This window comes from Macrotis lagotis, chromosome 1 (assembly GCF_037893015.1).
Source record: "Macrotis lagotis isolate mMagLag1 chromosome 1, bilby.v1.9.chrom.fasta, whole genome shotgun sequence".
Lineage (NCBI taxonomy): Eukaryota > Metazoa > Chordata > Mammalia > Peramelemorphia > Peramelidae > Macrotis > Macrotis lagotis.
The window spans coordinates 377,513,484-377,531,205 of NC_133658.1; the positions used below are offsets into that span (position 1 = coordinate 377,513,484).

The 17,722-nt window shown below is 38.0% G+C and overlaps 1 protein-coding gene across 1 annotated transcript in view; it reads right to left on the reverse strand.

The window, feature by feature from the left end:
* The window catches only part of WWC1 (WW and C2 domain containing 1), a 142,826-nt gene that overhangs the window by 57,257 nt on the left and 67,847 nt on the right, over positions 1 to 17,722 (reverse strand). Inside the window, exons 2-3 of the mRNA XM_074212465.1 lie at positions 7,802 to 7,911; positions 991 to 1,194 (exon numbers count right to left, since the gene is read on the reverse strand). Coding sequence (XP_074068566.1) covers positions 991 to 1,194; positions 7,802 to 7,911 — 314 coding nt within the window. The remainder of the gene's footprint in view (positions 1 to 990; positions 1,195 to 7,801; positions 7,912 to 17,722) is intronic.

Here is a 17,722-nt window from a genome sequence, read left to right on the forward strand (position 1 = left end):
ACTTTTAAATTCATAAACATCTTCAGTTCTTTCCTTTGTCAGTATTATATCTCTGAAGGACTCTGTTTCCTTTATATGTTGAATTCTCCCTTTAGTACCTGTGGACAGTGGATGCCCATTTATCATAGGGATTAGGGTTTTCTTTAGATTTCAATTCCCAATTGGAAAGAGAAAAAAATTTGTTATTCTGAATAATGATAAAAGTAATTCCTTTCAATTATATGTTTTATACTTGTCAAAACACTTTCTTATCTATTATTTCCTTGCATTCTCATAATCTTGTAAAGTATTGATTTCCTTCTCCCACCCCACCCCCTTCTTGTTTATACTTATAAATAGGGAACTCTTGATGTGTAAGGTCTATAGAGGATCAATTGCTTTTGGCACAGAGAATTTAGATGCTTTGTCCCTAATCACACAGCTGATTTGTGTCAAAGGCAAGACTTGAACCTAGGTCTTCTTATGCCAAGGTTGGCACTCTATCCACTTTTCCACCCTACCTCATATCTTTATTTTATAGTTGAGGTCCAAAGATAAGAAATGACTAATTCAAGGTCACATAGGTAAATAGATGGCAAAGGTGAAATAATCCAAGCCTTCTGACCTAGCTGCCATCTCTGACACCACAGTCCATTTCCCTTTCACATTGAGCTCCCTAGGCAGCTAGGTGGCGCAGTGGATAGAGCACCGGCCCTGGAGTCAGGAGTACCTGGGTTCAAATCTGGCCTCAGACACTTACTGGCTGTGTGGCCTTGGGCAAGCCACTTAACCCCATTGCCTTGCAAAAAAACCTAAAAAAACCCAAAAAACAAAATAAAACACATTGAGCTCCCTCCTATCAGTTCCCCCCCCTCTTCGAGTGTCTTTAACACCTACTTAGGAAGGCATCCAAGCCTCTAACAACACATCTGAGGGGTTCCTTCCTTCATGGTCCCTATCCCTTAGTGGAATAGCTGACAGATGCCAGAGGTACCTGAGAGGGATACTCACAACTGATCTGGGAACCCAGTTTGTGCTCCCAAACATCATGGAGCTGGCGATACTCCTGCTGGGCCAGCACCAGTCGCTGTTGCTTCACCTGGTAGATTTCCTTCTGTGCACTCAGAGCCTCCTGGGCCACCACCAGGTAATCCTTAAGCATGTGCTCCTGCTCCCGTCGCCATTGCACCCGGGGATCCTCAATCTGGGTGGTTTCTGAAACATATCCAAGAGACCCTATTTAGGGATCCAGTCTTTTTTTCCTGCTGGCCACAGCAGGGAAGATTACCCCTTTACCCCCCATCCCTATCTACCACAAGAAACTGATTGATGTAGGTGTGGGATATGGAATTGTATGATAAAGGGATTTATAGCCACTGACTACAGTTTCTCAATCAAAGAAACTAGTTCATCTATCCCAGAAAGTCTTTTTCTAAAAGAGAAGACTAGACTGGAGTCCCCTGGGGAAAAGGAAAAACATTTTTCCTGTCAGATCAAAACATCAAAGATGTTGAAAGGAAATTCATAGCCCTTCAGAGGGCAGCAGAACATGAGTCTAGGAAGCTAGAAGAGAATGTTCTCTGTTTATCCTTTGCCAGAGAGAATAATGTTCTATTGGTTGGGTTGTGAATTGGTCCAACCATTCTGGAAAACAGTTTGAAATTATGCTAAGGATGTGATAAAAATATTCATATCCTAGCTTCAGAGATCTAACTATAAGGAATCCAAGGAGGTTGAGAAAGAGAATCTCCATACATGTCAAAATATTCATAACAGTATTTCTGTAGTAGCTAAGAACTAGAAACAAGTCAATGCCCATTAATTAAAGAATGGCTAAAAAAATGTGGAACCTGATGAAGGTAAAAGAATGTTAGTGTGCTATTAGAAACAATGAACATGAATATAGAAAAACATGGAAAGATTTCTATGAACTAGGACAGTGAAGTATGTAGAACCAGGAAAATAATATACACAATGATTACAACAGGGTAAACAAATACAACAATAACAACAAAACCACCAAAACTTAGCCCTGAAGAAGAGCTGAGAAATACATCTTAACTACCTTCTTGGCAGAGGTGGTGGCCTATGGAGGTGACTTACTGTATAAACTATTAGACTGAGTTTATATGTCCTCTTCTTTTTTATTCTCTATTTCTAAGAATGACTTGCAGCAAAAATCCTTATGCATGGAGCCATGTTTTATACTTTTTTATAGCCCATGTAACATTCAATCCATTCAATAAATATTTGTGGATTGACTGATGGATGGATCCTGGAAGAAAAATGCCATACCAGCTTCCTAACAAAGTCCTTGGGCAATGTTTCTTGAGCCACAGCCAAAGTTTGACCGAGGAAAGAGTGTCAGGGGAAAGCTCCAAGCCTGGACTTGGAATCTGGGCATAGACCCAAGGACATCCTGGATGCTGTGAGGGCTAGGACGGTATGCAGTTCACAAAGACAATAGCCCCAGCAGGCATGGTAAAGGGCAGTGCAAAGCAAAAAATGAGCAAGCCAAAGAGATGGACAAAAATGGAGGAAATTTCAATTCTACATTCTACTTGAAATTGTTTAGGAATGGGAAAGTGATTAAACAAGTCTGTTTTTATCTAAGTCTTTCCACTTCTTTCTTTCTGTAGAAATGTACACGGTCCATTTTGTTCTTTGTGAGCATATTTGCTCAAAAGACCTTGATAGGTAGACTGAAAACAATTTGGTTATATTTAAGCTTTTAAAATATTGATGGGTTTTAATTATCTCTGTGGTTATATCAATCACTGACAATTGTGTAGGCTTTTACCAACCATGACTCATGAACAAGGAATGGAAAGAAATAAATTATCTAAACTGTTTATGATTGGAAGAGGAGTTGGGTTGTTCATGCATGAGTGAAGGGATCTAGATAGTATATATTCTTAACTACTGTACTGGTCCCCACAACATAGTATCAGATCCCCTAGGGAGAACTTATAGAAAGACATGAACAAGAATTGCTCAGGATGAGAAAGAAGAAGCATCATGCCAGGGAAAAAGCAAAGAATTTGGAGTCATGGGACTCAAGTTCTAATACTAATTTTGCCACTTAGGACCTATGTTACCTTAATTAATAATTTAATCTCATTCAGCTTTAGCTTCCTCATTGATAAAATAGGGGAGGGAACATGGATTAGATATCTTTTGAGGTCCTTTTCAGCTGTAGATTTACTATCCTATAATATGAATTGGTTGCACCTTATACCTGTGCAGGCAGGTACATATTGAGATCATATTGTAGAAAATTGGAGCTATTTTAATTACCTAGATTTCTCTTTGTCTCTCTGAAGCATGATACATAGAATCATAGATTTAGAACTAAAAGGGAGTCAATGTAGCCTAATACTATTATTTTACAAATTAAGTCTCAAGGACCCTAAAAGACTTTTTCAATGTTCTACACATGTGTAATAAGGGTCAAACTCCAAGAAATTTCCATTTCATCATCATCCTAGAGAAATTTGGAGAGAGGAAAACAGAAAGAATGAAAGTTGCTAGAAGGTCCAGACAATTGCACTGGGTATGACAGAGAAATTTTTAATTTTCTTAAACTGGAAATAGTAATGAGATATAAACATATAAGCTGTTGTTTCAGTGTCCACAAATGATGGTTCTGTTCAACAATAAAAAACAAACAAGCAGTAGTGTTGGGCTTGTATAATAAATAAGAAGGATCTTATAGAATGGCAAAGCTGAAAATTGAATGCGTCACGGAAATTATGGCATGGTCAAGACAGAGAATTCAGGCTCTAGTTCTTAGACTTGGGAAATGTCCAATGTCAGGTATGTTCACCTCTTATCTAACCCAAGGACTCCCAAGTTTTGCCAGCAAGTCTTTCATGCAACTAGTCCTCCATGGACCAAAGTTACTCTATAAAACAAGATGAAAATAAAAGAGTAAAGCCTGCAGGCTCATCAATTGGGGAATGGCTAAACAAATTGCGGTTTGTGATTATGATGGAATACTACTGTGCTATAAGAAATGACAAACAGAATGGTTTCAGAGAAATCTGGGAAGTCTTTTATGAATTGATGCAAATGAACTGAGCTGAACCAGAACACCATACACAGTTAACAACAATATTGTGATGGTGAATCAACTGCGAAAGGCTTAGCTACTCTGTTCAAAACAGTGTTCCAAGACAATTCCAAAGGACCCTTGATGAAAAATGCCATTCACCTCCGGTGTGTTTTCTTTTGCAACATGGCTAATACAGAAATATGCTTATATGACTTCACATGTATACTTGATATACTGCTTGCACTTTTAAGGAGTAAGGGAGGGGTAGAAAGGAAGGCAAGAATTTGAAACTCAATGTTTTTAGAAATGAATGTTAAAATTTTTTTACATATATTTGAAAAATGTTTAATGAAATAAAAATATTTTTTAAAAAAATATAAAATCCTCAGGGAGTTAAGGTCTTGCCCACTGAGGCTTTTCTTATGCTGAGCCAGCAACCAATTTTGAGAGGGAGAAAAAAAAATTACAGAGAAATCACAGCACAGAGATCAATGAACTCAATGGGCAAGAAAACTTGTACATGTTTGGATTTAAGTGTAAATCACAATCCTGAGCTCAAGGGAAAAGCTGCACATTGCTCCATTCATCACTAGGGGTCCTGCTTAGTAATTTGAGACTGATTTGGGAGCCGCTTTTGATCTCTTTGAGGAAGCAACCTTTGATAAGTCCTTCAGACCTATTGCAAGCAGAATTAATGCATAAAAAAAGAACTTGGGCACCAACTCCAGCAAGATATATTGGCCATGTTTTTCCATCAGCTCTGTCATCACTCCCCCTGACAAGAGTGCATATCACCATGACTTAACAATACTATGGCATCAATCTTCATTTTTTAAAGCTTTCTTTTCTTAAAGAGTTCTCATATGTATAGAACTGACTCTGCCCATAACCATGAAATCTTTTTTTAAATTTTTTTTAGGGTTTTTTTTTGGCAAGGCAATGGGGTTAAGTGACTTGCCCAAGGCCACACAGCTAGGTAATTATTAAGTGTCTGAGGCCAAATTTGAACTCAGGTACTCCTGACTCCAAAACCAGTGCTCTATCCACTACACCACCTAGCCACCCCCATAATCATAAAATCTTAAAGCCAAGTAGCTTCAGTCACATCAGACATTCATGCCCAACAAATTCTGCACTATGATTTTCATTGCCATCTTCTGTAGGGTGGAAATAGGGTGGCATAGCAATTAGGGAACTGGACTTGGAGGAGTCAGGAAAATCTTGGTTCAAATCCTGGCTCAGATGCTTGCTGTATGAACCCAGGGAACTCACTGCACCTCTTCTCACCTCAGTTTCCTCATCTGTAAAATAGGTTGTGTGTGTGTGTGTGTGTGTGTGTGTGTGTGTGTGTGTGTGTAGGCCCTTGGTCTCTGAGGTCCCTTCTAGTGTTAAATCTTGGATCCTATCAGCCAATGGTTCACTCCTGAGCAGAACTGCCAGACACTTTTGAGATAGAATGGTCATTGTCTTATCACTAGCTGCTGACAGGTTTCTTGCATCTCACCCACCTTCTAGCCATATAATAAAATATTTCTGGGTTCAATACTCTCTCCTGCTTGGCATCCTTAGCAACAAACAAATAAAGCTACTCTTTATTAGACCTTCCCATATTCCTGATATTCCCTACTATACCTTGTGCTGATTTTAATGATGGTGATAAACTCTCAGTAATTAGAAACAGGAAAGGACTGATTAAGATTCCTGTACATTCCTATTTAACTCAGATCACACTTACTCATCAAAACATTAATCTCATTCCCCAAATACACTCAATTAAGGGCATACTTACTTCTCATTATCCAATAAGCAAGCACAATCATTACTACAATGCAATTAATACTATTAGCAGCCTCTAAGAAAGTCTTCTAAACTTTAAGGCCACCTATGTTTCTGCTACTCTAAGAACTACTACTTAGCTCTAGGCCCCCAACCTTCTAGCTTTCAGCTTTTCAGCTCTTACCCCCCATTGCAAGATCATAGATTTTGGACCTGACTGGAACCATAGAGACCATCATGTCCAATACACTCATTTTACAGAAATCTGAGGCCCAGAGAGTTTAAGTGATTTACATAGAGTCAAGTCTGCTAATAAAGAACAAACCCATGACTTCCAGTTTCTAATTTTGGCATTTCATATATTAGACTACGCTACTTCTTTCTTAGGTAAGTAGAAAAGAATGGAGTGAATGCAGAAAGAACAAGAAGGTTGTAGGTTCTAGTCCTGATAGGAGAGACAAAACCAGTCAGTATCAAGGGAGGGAGGCAGAAGCCTGTCTTTGAGGAAACTAGGGGAAATAGGATTCTTGGAAATTAGCATACAGGTTATTTCCTCCCACATATCAAAGGGAGGGTTTATGAGACATTCTTTGAATAGACAGCATAGTCTTGAACCTGGATCTAGTTATTTCAGTTCAAGTTTTTTATTGAAGCTTTTTTAATTAAAAACTTACTATATATAAAATACTAAGGATAGAAAAATTATACAGTCATTGCTCTTAAGGAGTTTACATTCTACTAGGAAAAACAACATGAATATAGGTTAAACAGAAAATACAAATCAAAATAAATACAAAGAAATTTTGGTGGGAAAAATAAAGGGGGTAATAAAATGACATGAATCAAGAAAGGGTTTTGGAAAAAACATTGAGGTTTGAAGGGAGAAGATTAGGGGTAGAAGGAGGAGATTCTAGACATGGAAAAGCAAAGAAACGAGTAGAAGAATGTCATGTATAAGGGAACTATGAATAGGTTGGTTTAGTTGAAGATTTTATGAAGTGGGATAATGTGAAATCAGCTAGATAGATCAGTTGGAATCAGATAATAAAGGGCTTTAAAAATGCCAAACAAAGGATTTTGTATTTTATTGTAGAGGAAACAGGGAGTCATTGAGGTTTATTTATTTTTTTTTAGGTTTTTTGGGGGGGTTTTGCAAGGCAATGGAGTTAAGTGGCTTGCCCAAGGCCACACAGCTAGGTAATTATTAAGTGTCTGAGGCTGGATTTGAACCCAGGTACTCCTGACTCCAGGTGCTCTATCCACTACACCAGCTAGCCACCCTTCATTGAGGTTTCTTGAGTAGGGTAATGACATGATCAAACATGTGCTTTAGGGATACCAATCTGGCAGCTGTGTGGAGAATGGACTGGAGGTACACACATAGTCCAAGTAGGAGGCAACTGCAATAGTTTAGAAAAGAGGCAACAAGGGCCTGAATGAAGTTCATGGCCGTATAAGCAGAGAAAAGGAAGAGATGAAAGAGATGCTGAGGAGGCAGAATCAGCAAGAATCCATGCTGAGGGGTGGCTAGGTGGCGAAGTAGATAAAACACTGGCCCTGGAGTCAGGAGTACCTGGGTTCAAATCCTGTCTCAGACACTTAATAATTACCTAGCTGTGTGGCCTTGGGCAAGCCACTTAACTCCTTTTGCCTTACAAAAAACAACAACAACAAAAAGGAATCCATGGTGAAGGAATCCCATTTGTCTCAACTGACACCTTTATATTCTCAGTGCTAGAGATGATTTCACTAATGAACAAAGACCCACAAACTATTTGGCTCAAGTCTGTACACTGCATTGGGTGAATGGGAAATATCAACCAGTTGAATAACAAGGGTGGGCTGCTGCCCATAGGAAATGGATATACAATTAGAGATTCAGAAAACTTTGTTTCTTAATGAAGTAACACCAGAGACCTGAAATCAACCTTCTAGATATTTTGCTCTGATTTCTCCTGGGGCTCTAGTGATTCAAGGCCTGCAGACACTTACTGGTATTGTGATCTATGTAGTAGCCGCCAACCTGAGGGTCATAGGCCTCTTCCCAACCCAGTGGTAGCTCATCACTGATGCAGTCGGCGAAGGTGAGAGGTTTAGTGTACCTGGGAAGGGAGAAGACAGACAGATCCCATCAGCCCATGACCTTCTCAACACAGAACATTGCAGTAAAAAATGCTTTAAATTGAAAGTCAGAAGACTTGCATTCCCACCTTATTTCTGCCCACTTACTTCCACACATAGTAGGTGCTTATGCAATAAAAATTGAATGATATAACACAGTTTACATGGTAGAAGGCTTTAGGAGATGAACTGAAGGCAATGAGGTATAGTAGAAAGGTCATTGACTCAATCTGAGAACCTGCCTTTGATGCTTACTACCCTTCTGGGCTTGAGTGAATCACTTCAACTCGGGGTCTCAGGTTCCTTATCTGTAAAAATGAGAGGTCTAAACTGGATGACTTCTGTGGTCTTTTTAAGCCCTAAAATTCTATCATTCTAATTTTTTTGGCCCTCTGGAGCTTTCACACTCTTCACTACAGATAAATGTCTTCTAATCAGATGCCCAAAGAACCAAAGGTACTATAATTCATCATTCAAAGGACAGAACTGAGGTTTTGAGGAGAAAGGGTGTTTGTTCCATATCACAAATCACAGCATTAAGATTAGTTCTACCAGGAGGGTAGGCAGGAAAAGAAATATAGACCTGGAAATCAGGTGATCTGAGCTCAAGCGTGAGTGTATGGGGGGGTGTGTGAGGGCAAATCCTGCCATTAACTAGCAGGACAACTTCGGGGAAACACACATATACATATATACATATATACATATATACATATGTGTGTGTGTATGTAAATGGTATACACATGTAAAATTATTCTATACATCTATTTATCAGTTCTCTGCCCTTTAATGCTCTCAAGCTCAACTCAGGTGCTTCCTCCTGCAACAAATTTTACTGATCCCTCTAGTTATTAGTAATCTTTCCTTCCTTAAATGAATTACTTACATTTCATTTATAAATTGCCTCTTCTAGTTAAATGTAAATTCCTTGATTGCAGTGATAGTTTTTCATCTTTGCATCACTTTAGCATCCAATTCTTTGTACAGTTCATAGAAGCAGCCAGGTGGGAAGACCTGAGATTCAGAACTTGCCTCAGATACTTTCTAGCTATATGACCCTTACAAATCACCTGACCTCTGTCTGCTTAGTTTCCTTCCCTGTAAAATGGGGATAATGAGAGAACCTACTTCCCAAGGTTGTTGTGAGGATCAAAGGAGAGGATATTTATAAAAGGCTGAGCACAGAATCTGTCACATGGTTGATTACAACCTCTATCAGTTTGTTCTCTACCCTGGGGAGGAGGAGAGGGAAGGAAGATTGGTAGAAAAATGTGGAACTCAAAAGCTTGTAAAAGGATGAATGGTGAAAACTATCTTTGCATATAATTGGGGGGAAAATAAAATCAAATAACTTAAAAAAAAGAAGTTTTCTTTCACAGAAGGAGCCCCTCACATGCTGGATGCACAGAAATGTAAGAAGCACAGAAAGGGAAAGAAAGCATTGAAAGTACAGGTGGGGAAGGGAATAAATAGAGTGTGAAAAGCACAGCACTAGGACAGAGAAAAGATTAGTTTGTCAGGAAACTATGTGGAAGGGAAACAATATGCTAAGTAAGGTTGGAAAGGACTTTGCAGAGGACCTTGAGTGCCAGACAAAGAAGTCTGAACTTCACTCAAGAGGCAATAGGGAGCCAAAGCAGAGTTTTAAATAGTAGAATGATATGACTACAAAGATGATTTTAGCTGAGAAATGAATGATGGATTGGAGAAGTGAGAGAGAGTAGAGCCAGAAAGATAAATTAGGCTAATGTCACAATACCCATCCTTCAGTTTGACATTTTGAGAGAGATCACATAGGACCGACCACAGGACTGCAAATTTAGAGTTGGAAGAGACCCTTCCTTTTCCAGCTGAGGAAACTGAGACCCAGGAAGCAAAGTAATTTTCTCAAGGTCCCATGGTAGGAAGCAGCAGGGACAGCATTTGAACTCAGATCCTGATTCTAAAAACAGCACTCTTTCCACCATCCCATAATACCACTGCAATCAGCAAACCCAAATGACCAAAAGTGGGCAAAAACAGAATAACCAGCTAGAAGGGTCAGGGGTTAAAGCTGAGATTTTACCATAGAGAACTTCTATCAGAGGAAACTCCCCCAATGTAGGTGTAACACCTAATTTACAACTTATCTTCTTAAAGATTGCCTAAGGCTCTAAGACCTTGTGTGACTCCCCCAGGGTCTCACAGTCAGCATTTATCAGAGTTATGAGGCAAGCTCTTTATCCATCAAACAAGGAAGCCCTACTGACTTGTTAATAAGGCACAAAGCGGTGATGTACCAAGGTGAGGAAGTCTGGAGAGAGAAGCCAGCCTGGAGTACAGATTTCTGAAATTGCCTGTGAGGAAGCACCTTGAACTTATTGCTAGTTCCCACCACACAATACTATTTTGTTGTTCTTGTAGGCAAGACTGAAGGGGATTTATTACCCTCTTTGTAGAGGGATAAACTGAGGAACAAGTAAGAGTAGAGAGGAGGAGAAAATACAGAAATAGGACCCAGATTTCCTGGTTTCCAGTCCCAGGAGATCTTAACATAAGGTCTGTGAACTTGTTTTTGAAAAAATATTTTACTAATGATATTTCAATATAATTACCTGTGTGTTTTGTTTGATACATTTAAAGACATTATTCTATAAGTTTTAACAGGCTTTTAGACCCTTTTTGCAGTGATTCCCATTGACCCTGTTCTAATAATTAAATGCTAGACTTAGATTAGATGTTGATAAAAAAATCAAGATGTAATCCCCCCCAATTCAAGTTCACAGAAGTCTTGAAATTTATCCTTGAGGGTCCATGGACCCCAGTTAAACTCCCTGCTTTAGACCATTATAGGAGATGATAATAATTATTGACACACATATATCACTCTAGTGCTTTTGATATATTTATATATATTTTTATATATTACTTCATTTGTTCTCCACAATCACTCCACTTGACAAATTCGATAATTATTATTATTCTCTATTACAGAAGTGGTCATTGAGAAGTTAGTTGACCTTCCCAGGGCCATTTATGGATACTAAGTGACTGAGGTGGGATTCAAACCCATTTTTACTGATATCAAGTCTATCTACTACATCTGAGATATCAAACCTATGGCCCATGAACTGAGCGTAACACCCCTGCTCTAAATCATATTGTCTCTCATTGTTTGAAATACAGCAGGCACTTAATAAATGCTTGTTTTAAAATTTTTGAGTGCATTTGATTTTTAATTTATAGAATAAAACAAGCATTTTCATAACAAATATTTAAACAAAGGTAATATAAAGTTGCAAATCTATTATGTATATCTTGCTATTCCTTTTAAGTATAAAATAAACTATAATGTATATTTCTTTTCCCCCCTTCCACTCTTGCAGGAGATGGCTTACTAGAATCCATTCAAAACAACATATTAAAAAGGTGGGGGGGGGAGAAATATAAAGTCAAACTAAAAATCTATTCTGAAAAATGGCATCAGCCTGTGTAATCATCACATTTGTGTATTGTATGATGTTGTGAAAATTCAGGAGTTCTCTAAGGATAGAGGTGAGGAGATTTGTATGTTGGCATATGGCACCTCATACACTCACTTTTGAGGAAGCCCCCAGTAATCAAAACACAACTCATTCCATATTTCCTGATATCCCCTCCAAAGGAGTATTCCCTAAGGGAAAGAAACTAATGATATTAGGACTAGTTTAATCCATTACATTATCTGATCACCTTTGTGGAATTAAATATTACCCTGGAAAAAAGGAAGAAAATGAGGGAGAAAAAGATTGGGAAATTCTTGCTTGTAACCATGGGTCTGTTATGCAGGGTGGGCAAGATTCCAGGGTAGCTCCTCCAAGGAGGTTTCAGAACTTCTGTGATGGCTTGCCTTCCCTGCTCGACCCCCCACCCTCCAGAAACAAATGGTTACTTTACATCAATTCCTTCCCTTCCTTAGACATGTCTTAAGTATAATTCTCATTCTCTAGTTCCCACTGCAGGGGAGTGAGGACCAGGATTCTGAGCCAAGGCTATGGCTCCACCTTTTTATTCAATGATCCTGTAAAATGGTTTTTAAAGAAAAAGCCACACATACCACACTGGGTTACTGTATCTACTGACAATTCATAATGCAGTGTGGGAAAATAAAGTCCTAGCCACCAAACTAGGCAAGTGCTCGCTCGCTCGCTCTCTCTCTCTCTCTCTCTCTCTCTCTCTCCCCCCCCATCTCTTCCCCTTTGTCTCCCTCTGTCTCTGTCTGTTTGGGTCTCTGTCATTACACTGTACTCTCAAAAACTGATCCTTTCAGTTTGGCAGCTAGAATATGAATCTTAGGTACAGTTTACAGCTTAGAAAACCAAGATGAGATTGCCAATGCCTAAAGCCTTGACTACATTTACATATAATCATACAAAAATCATTCACTGAGTTCCTAATTGGATGCGTGGCACTGATGTTCCAAAAATTAAATGTTTCAGAAACAATTTCCACCTGCAAAAATCATTCCTCAGTGGATGTTTAAGTCCTAAAGTCCTAAAGAAGATTGGGCCTGGGAAATATGAGAAAAACAAAAATAGGAAAATTGGTGGCAAGAAGAAAGTCTTGAAGCTAGACTATTCTAGATGGAACAGGGCATGTGCCCAGAAAGTGAGAGGTGGGGGGTGGAGAGAATTTGAAATTCATGCTTTTTCACAGGTTTTTCAACATTTATTGTTTTACCGATTTGAGGATTTGCTCGGTAGCCTTTGGGATGGTTCTTCCCTGCTTGGTGTCTATGAAAGAGGAAGAGGCTGAGATTTCCTTGGAAGTGACATCAATAAAACAATGCCAATAGTAAGAGTAAGAATTCTCCAGGGTGATTCTGCCAAAGATAAATAAAGAAGTATAACTGGAATTGAGGGGAGAAAAATCTTTCTGTCCTTATGGCTACATCTAGGAGAAAGGTTAGGCCAGAAAAAACCATAATAGGTTGTTCCCTGAAGTCAGATTTTTTTATCACCTTCTTTTAAGGAATTATCCCCTTAGTTCAGCAATCATATCTTCAATCCCCTCCAATTCAGCGACTGACAAGGCCCAAGGAATCTGATTCATGTTTAAGCTTATACTACATAGGTGGTACTTTTTTTTCCTCAAAGAATGAAGGAAAGGAAGGAAATGACCATGTAGTAAATGTCTACCTTATACCAAACACTTTATAAATATCCTCACAACAGCCCTTGAATGTAGATGCTATTATGAAAATTGAGGCAAACAGAGGTTAAGTGACTTCCCCAAAGTCACAAACTAGTGTCTGAGGCTACATTTGAATTCAAGTCTTACTGATTTCAGGCCCATGGGATCACCTAGCTACCAAGGAAGCACCTAGCAGTCAACTTCTTCCAGGACCTGAATGCTTAAAAAATTATCTTTTACTTCCTTTCTTATTTGAAAGGTAAATTATATTATTACATATATTTGTTATTTATCATGAACTTAAACATCAATCAAAAATATTTATCAAGAGTTTAAATATGAGGCAGCTAGGTGGTGCAGTGTATAGAGCACAGATCCTGGAATCAAGAGGACCTGAGTTCAAATATGACCTCAGACACTTAATTCTAATTACCTAGCTGTGTGGCCTTGGGCAAGCCACTTAACCCCATTGCCTTGCAAAAAAAAAAATAGAGTTTAAATATCTTTTGGGTACTATTCTAAGCCCTGGGAATGGAAAGAAAGGTAGAAACTATCCTTACTTTCAGAGAATTCATATTCTAATGAGAGAAAACAAAATGAAAATAACTAGTCATACATAAATGATTTATCCAGTAGATGGAAGGTAACTTTGAAGGTTGAGGAGGAAGGAGCAACCAGAAAAGGTTTTTGGCAGAAAGTGGTACTGGAACTTAGTCTTAAGTCTTAGTTTTAGGGACAGGGGATGGGGATGGGAGAGAAAGCACAACTAGGTGGCACAGTGGATAGAATGCCAAACCTGGAGTCAGAAAACTCATTTACCTGAGTTCAAGTCTAACTTCAGACTCTTACTAGTTGTGTGACCCTGGGCAAGTCACTTAATCCTGCTTGCCTCAGTTTCCTCATCTGTAAAATGACCCAGAGAAGGAAACGGCAAACTACTCCAATATTTTTGCCAGGAAAACCCTAAATGGGGTCCCAAAGAAGCAGACATGACTAAAAAACAATTGAACAACAAAACAACAACAATAAAGTGTAAAAGGATTAGAATGGGGCCAGCTTGTGAAGAACTTTAAATGTCAAATATATAAAAGAGTTATATGTGTGTGTATATATATATATATATATATATATATAATGAACACAAATATTTATATTTATACATACATATGAATTTGAATATGAAATAAAATAGATAATTAGAAGAAATTAAGAAATACAAACATTGAGAGGCTATGTTTGTAAAGCTATGAACATACAGCTTGGTTTTTTAAAATTATATATTGAATTAATGGTGTTGAAACAAAATTGTTCCACTTGTTTGTGTCCTGTTCATAACTTCCATATTCTCTCCTGCAAATTTAAATTTTTAAAATTAACATCCTTTGTTTTTTCAAAACCTCCTCTCTTGCTCTCCCAGAAAATCATCTCTTATAAACAGAATTCAAAAAAAAAAAGTTAAGCAAAACTTCCCAGCATACCAACTAAGTTCATAATTACATGTAGCCCTAGTCACCCACCTCCGCAAAGAAGGAAGAGAGGTATATTCTCACTATTCTCCTTTGGGGTCAAGTTTGGTTATTATAGTTTCACAACATTCTGTCTTGACCTTGTTGCTGTTCCTTATGCTATAGTCAACATGTATATTGTTTTTCTGGCTCTTTTAACTCAGTTTTATATCAGTTCATATAAGCCTTCCTTTGCTTCTCTATGCTTATCATATACATATTCTATTAGAGCACAATGATATTTAGAAAGTACAACTTAATCTACCTTAATTAAAACTTCAGCCCTCAAAAGGTAGAAGAGGTGATGAAAAGGAACTGCTAATCTGATTCTGGTGATAAAAGAGAAATGTGTTGATAAAATAGAAATGAAGGGAATTTGGGAGTGGGGGAGGAACTGACCACCGTATTTCAAAAAAAGGAATAGAAAGCCATTCTGAAATGCACCCTATATTAAGGATGAACTGGTTTCAAAGGATCCAGAGATTAGGTGAGCAGGATGACATAACTTAAAAATCTAAAGGGTTATAAAAGGATGAATTCCAGTGAAGAATGAATCTCCAATAACAAATTACATTCTGATGAGGAAGAAAAGGTAGTCTAAAGAGTTTTATGGGGATATGTTCATTTAAGAAATCGAATTATATTAAAAAAATACATACATACATATACATATATACATACATATATACATATATATATATATATATATATATATATATATATATATATATATATGTATACACAGGGGCGGCTAGGTGGTGTAGTGGATAAAACACTGGCCCTGGAGTCAGGAGTACCTGGGTTCAAATCCGGTCTCAGACACTTAATAATTACCTAGATGTGTGGCCTTGGGCAAGTCACTTAACCCCATTTGCCTTGCAAAGACAGACAGACACACACACACACACACACACACACACACACACACACATGCGTATATGCGTAAATGATGGAAGAAAGGGTAAATAATGGAGGAGGAATGCACAAAAAGTGAATGGTTTTGTAAGAATATGAACAGAAGAGCTCAGAATCAAGTTAAGGTTAGCAAAGAATAGTAAGAAGCTTCCTTCTAAATTTTTAAAAAGTTGTTTTAAGGAAAGAGTGAAGTGAAAATCAAAGAAGGGTTAAGAGCACTACTCTGAGTTAGTGGAATGATGCTGATGCACAACAGAGAGAAAGGGAGAACTATTTAATTTTAATTTTGTTTGCTCAGTCAAAGAGAATAATCTTCAGAATTAAAGACAAAATCATGATGGGATGCTAGTCCCTGAGATAAGTAAAATGAAAACTATTCCCTACTGAGTTCAAGACACCAAGTTTGAGAGGCAGAGTATTATAATGGGAAAAACACTTGCTCTAGAAACAGAGGACCTGAATTTAAATCTCATCTCTGACACTGTGTGCCTCTATGGTCAAATCAAATCAAAAAATGACCTTAGGGAGGCATAATATCCAGTGTGAAGGAGATGATTTGTTGCACTGTGGTCAAATTACATCTACAGGAAATATTAATTTCTGGGTGCTACCTTGTTGAAAGGATATTGATAAGAACAGAACAATAAGGTGGAAGAGCAGGGTGTAACTGGAGATGGCTGCTCTGAAGAAGAGAAGACTAAGGAGGAATTATGTCTTCAAGTATCTAAAGAGCTACCACATGGCAATGGGACTAAATTTGTCTAGCTTTGCTCCAGAGGACAGAACTAGGAATGATGTACAGAAATTGCATAGAAGCAGATTTAAATTGGAAAAGATTCTTAAAAATTAGGGCTGATTAGGAGGGGAATGTCTTAGTGATGTAGTGTATTCCACTTTCAGTGGAGGATAGATAACTATTTGCTCAGGTTATTATTTTTTAGTTGTAGGTTGAACTAGATGACCTCTGTGAGCATTTCCAACTCTGAGATTCTGTGATAAGACTGTTTCACATTTATCCTCCTGTGATAAAGACTGATATGGTTCTTAATACTGAATCCTATGGGCTTTCATATGTATATGTGTGCAAAAATAACAAGTGTGTGTGTGTGTGTGTGTGTGTGTAAGAGTGGGTTTAAACTTGATCGTGGCCTTCTATTATACTTTCTAGACCCATATCCATTCCTGACATTCCTAAGCCATTCAGTTAATTTTACACAATCACCTTCTAGTAGTCAAGTGCACTCGTTTGTTCCCTGGAAGAAATATTATAGAGTTGCTAGGAAGGTGATGGGTGTAACTGGGTGAGAAAGATGATGATAATGATAAGATGATGGAGAAAACTGTTAGTACTGTCTATAAACCACCTGGTTAGAATTTCACTTTCCTCTAAAAACTTGAAGTGAAACAAATTGGGGCAAGGTATTTGAGGCAAGAACAACAGAAGGAGGAGGTCCTAATCAACAGTGAATCGGGCAATCTGACTCCGTGCTGATGGCCATCCCATGACTATAGTACCCACATAAGCTGTACATCAATATAATTTGGTGGGGCAGGGGGTGAATTTATTTTTGCCTTGCCATACAAGCAGAACACCAAACTACTGATATGGCATGAAAATAAAATAAAATAAACAACCTATAAAAAAATCAAAACCAGATATTTCCCACTGCTTTTTTTCATATGACAGTTAATAAAGGTGAGTTAAGGCCAATAATGACTCAAGACCCCATGACCATCCAGACTAAATACAAATCCAAGGTCACTGGTCTCTTGGGTGTGGTTATTCCCCTCCCTCCTTCTCAACATGCAGGAAGCAAGAAAGTTGTCCATGCAAAGAAGCACTGGAGCACAGAATATTCTTTCTCTCTCACAGAAGACAAATTTATTCTTCAACACAAACCAGTTTCCAGGATCCATACAGTGCCAAACTACCAATGCCAATTAGCTGAGAAGTTAAAGTATCTGAAAGAACAATTCTGATAATTCAAAATTCAGGAAAAGTTTTTTTAATATAAAACTTATCATTCTGAGTTGATTCAAACTTGCTCTTATCCCAATTGAAATTTCAGTATGTGAAGGCATAAACATAATTACATTTATTATCACAATGGATAAGAGATATCATGTTGCAGCAGGAAAAGAAGCATTTATATAATACCTGTTACATGACAGGCATTGTGTTAGATGTTTTACAAATATTATCTCTTTTGATCCTTGAAAC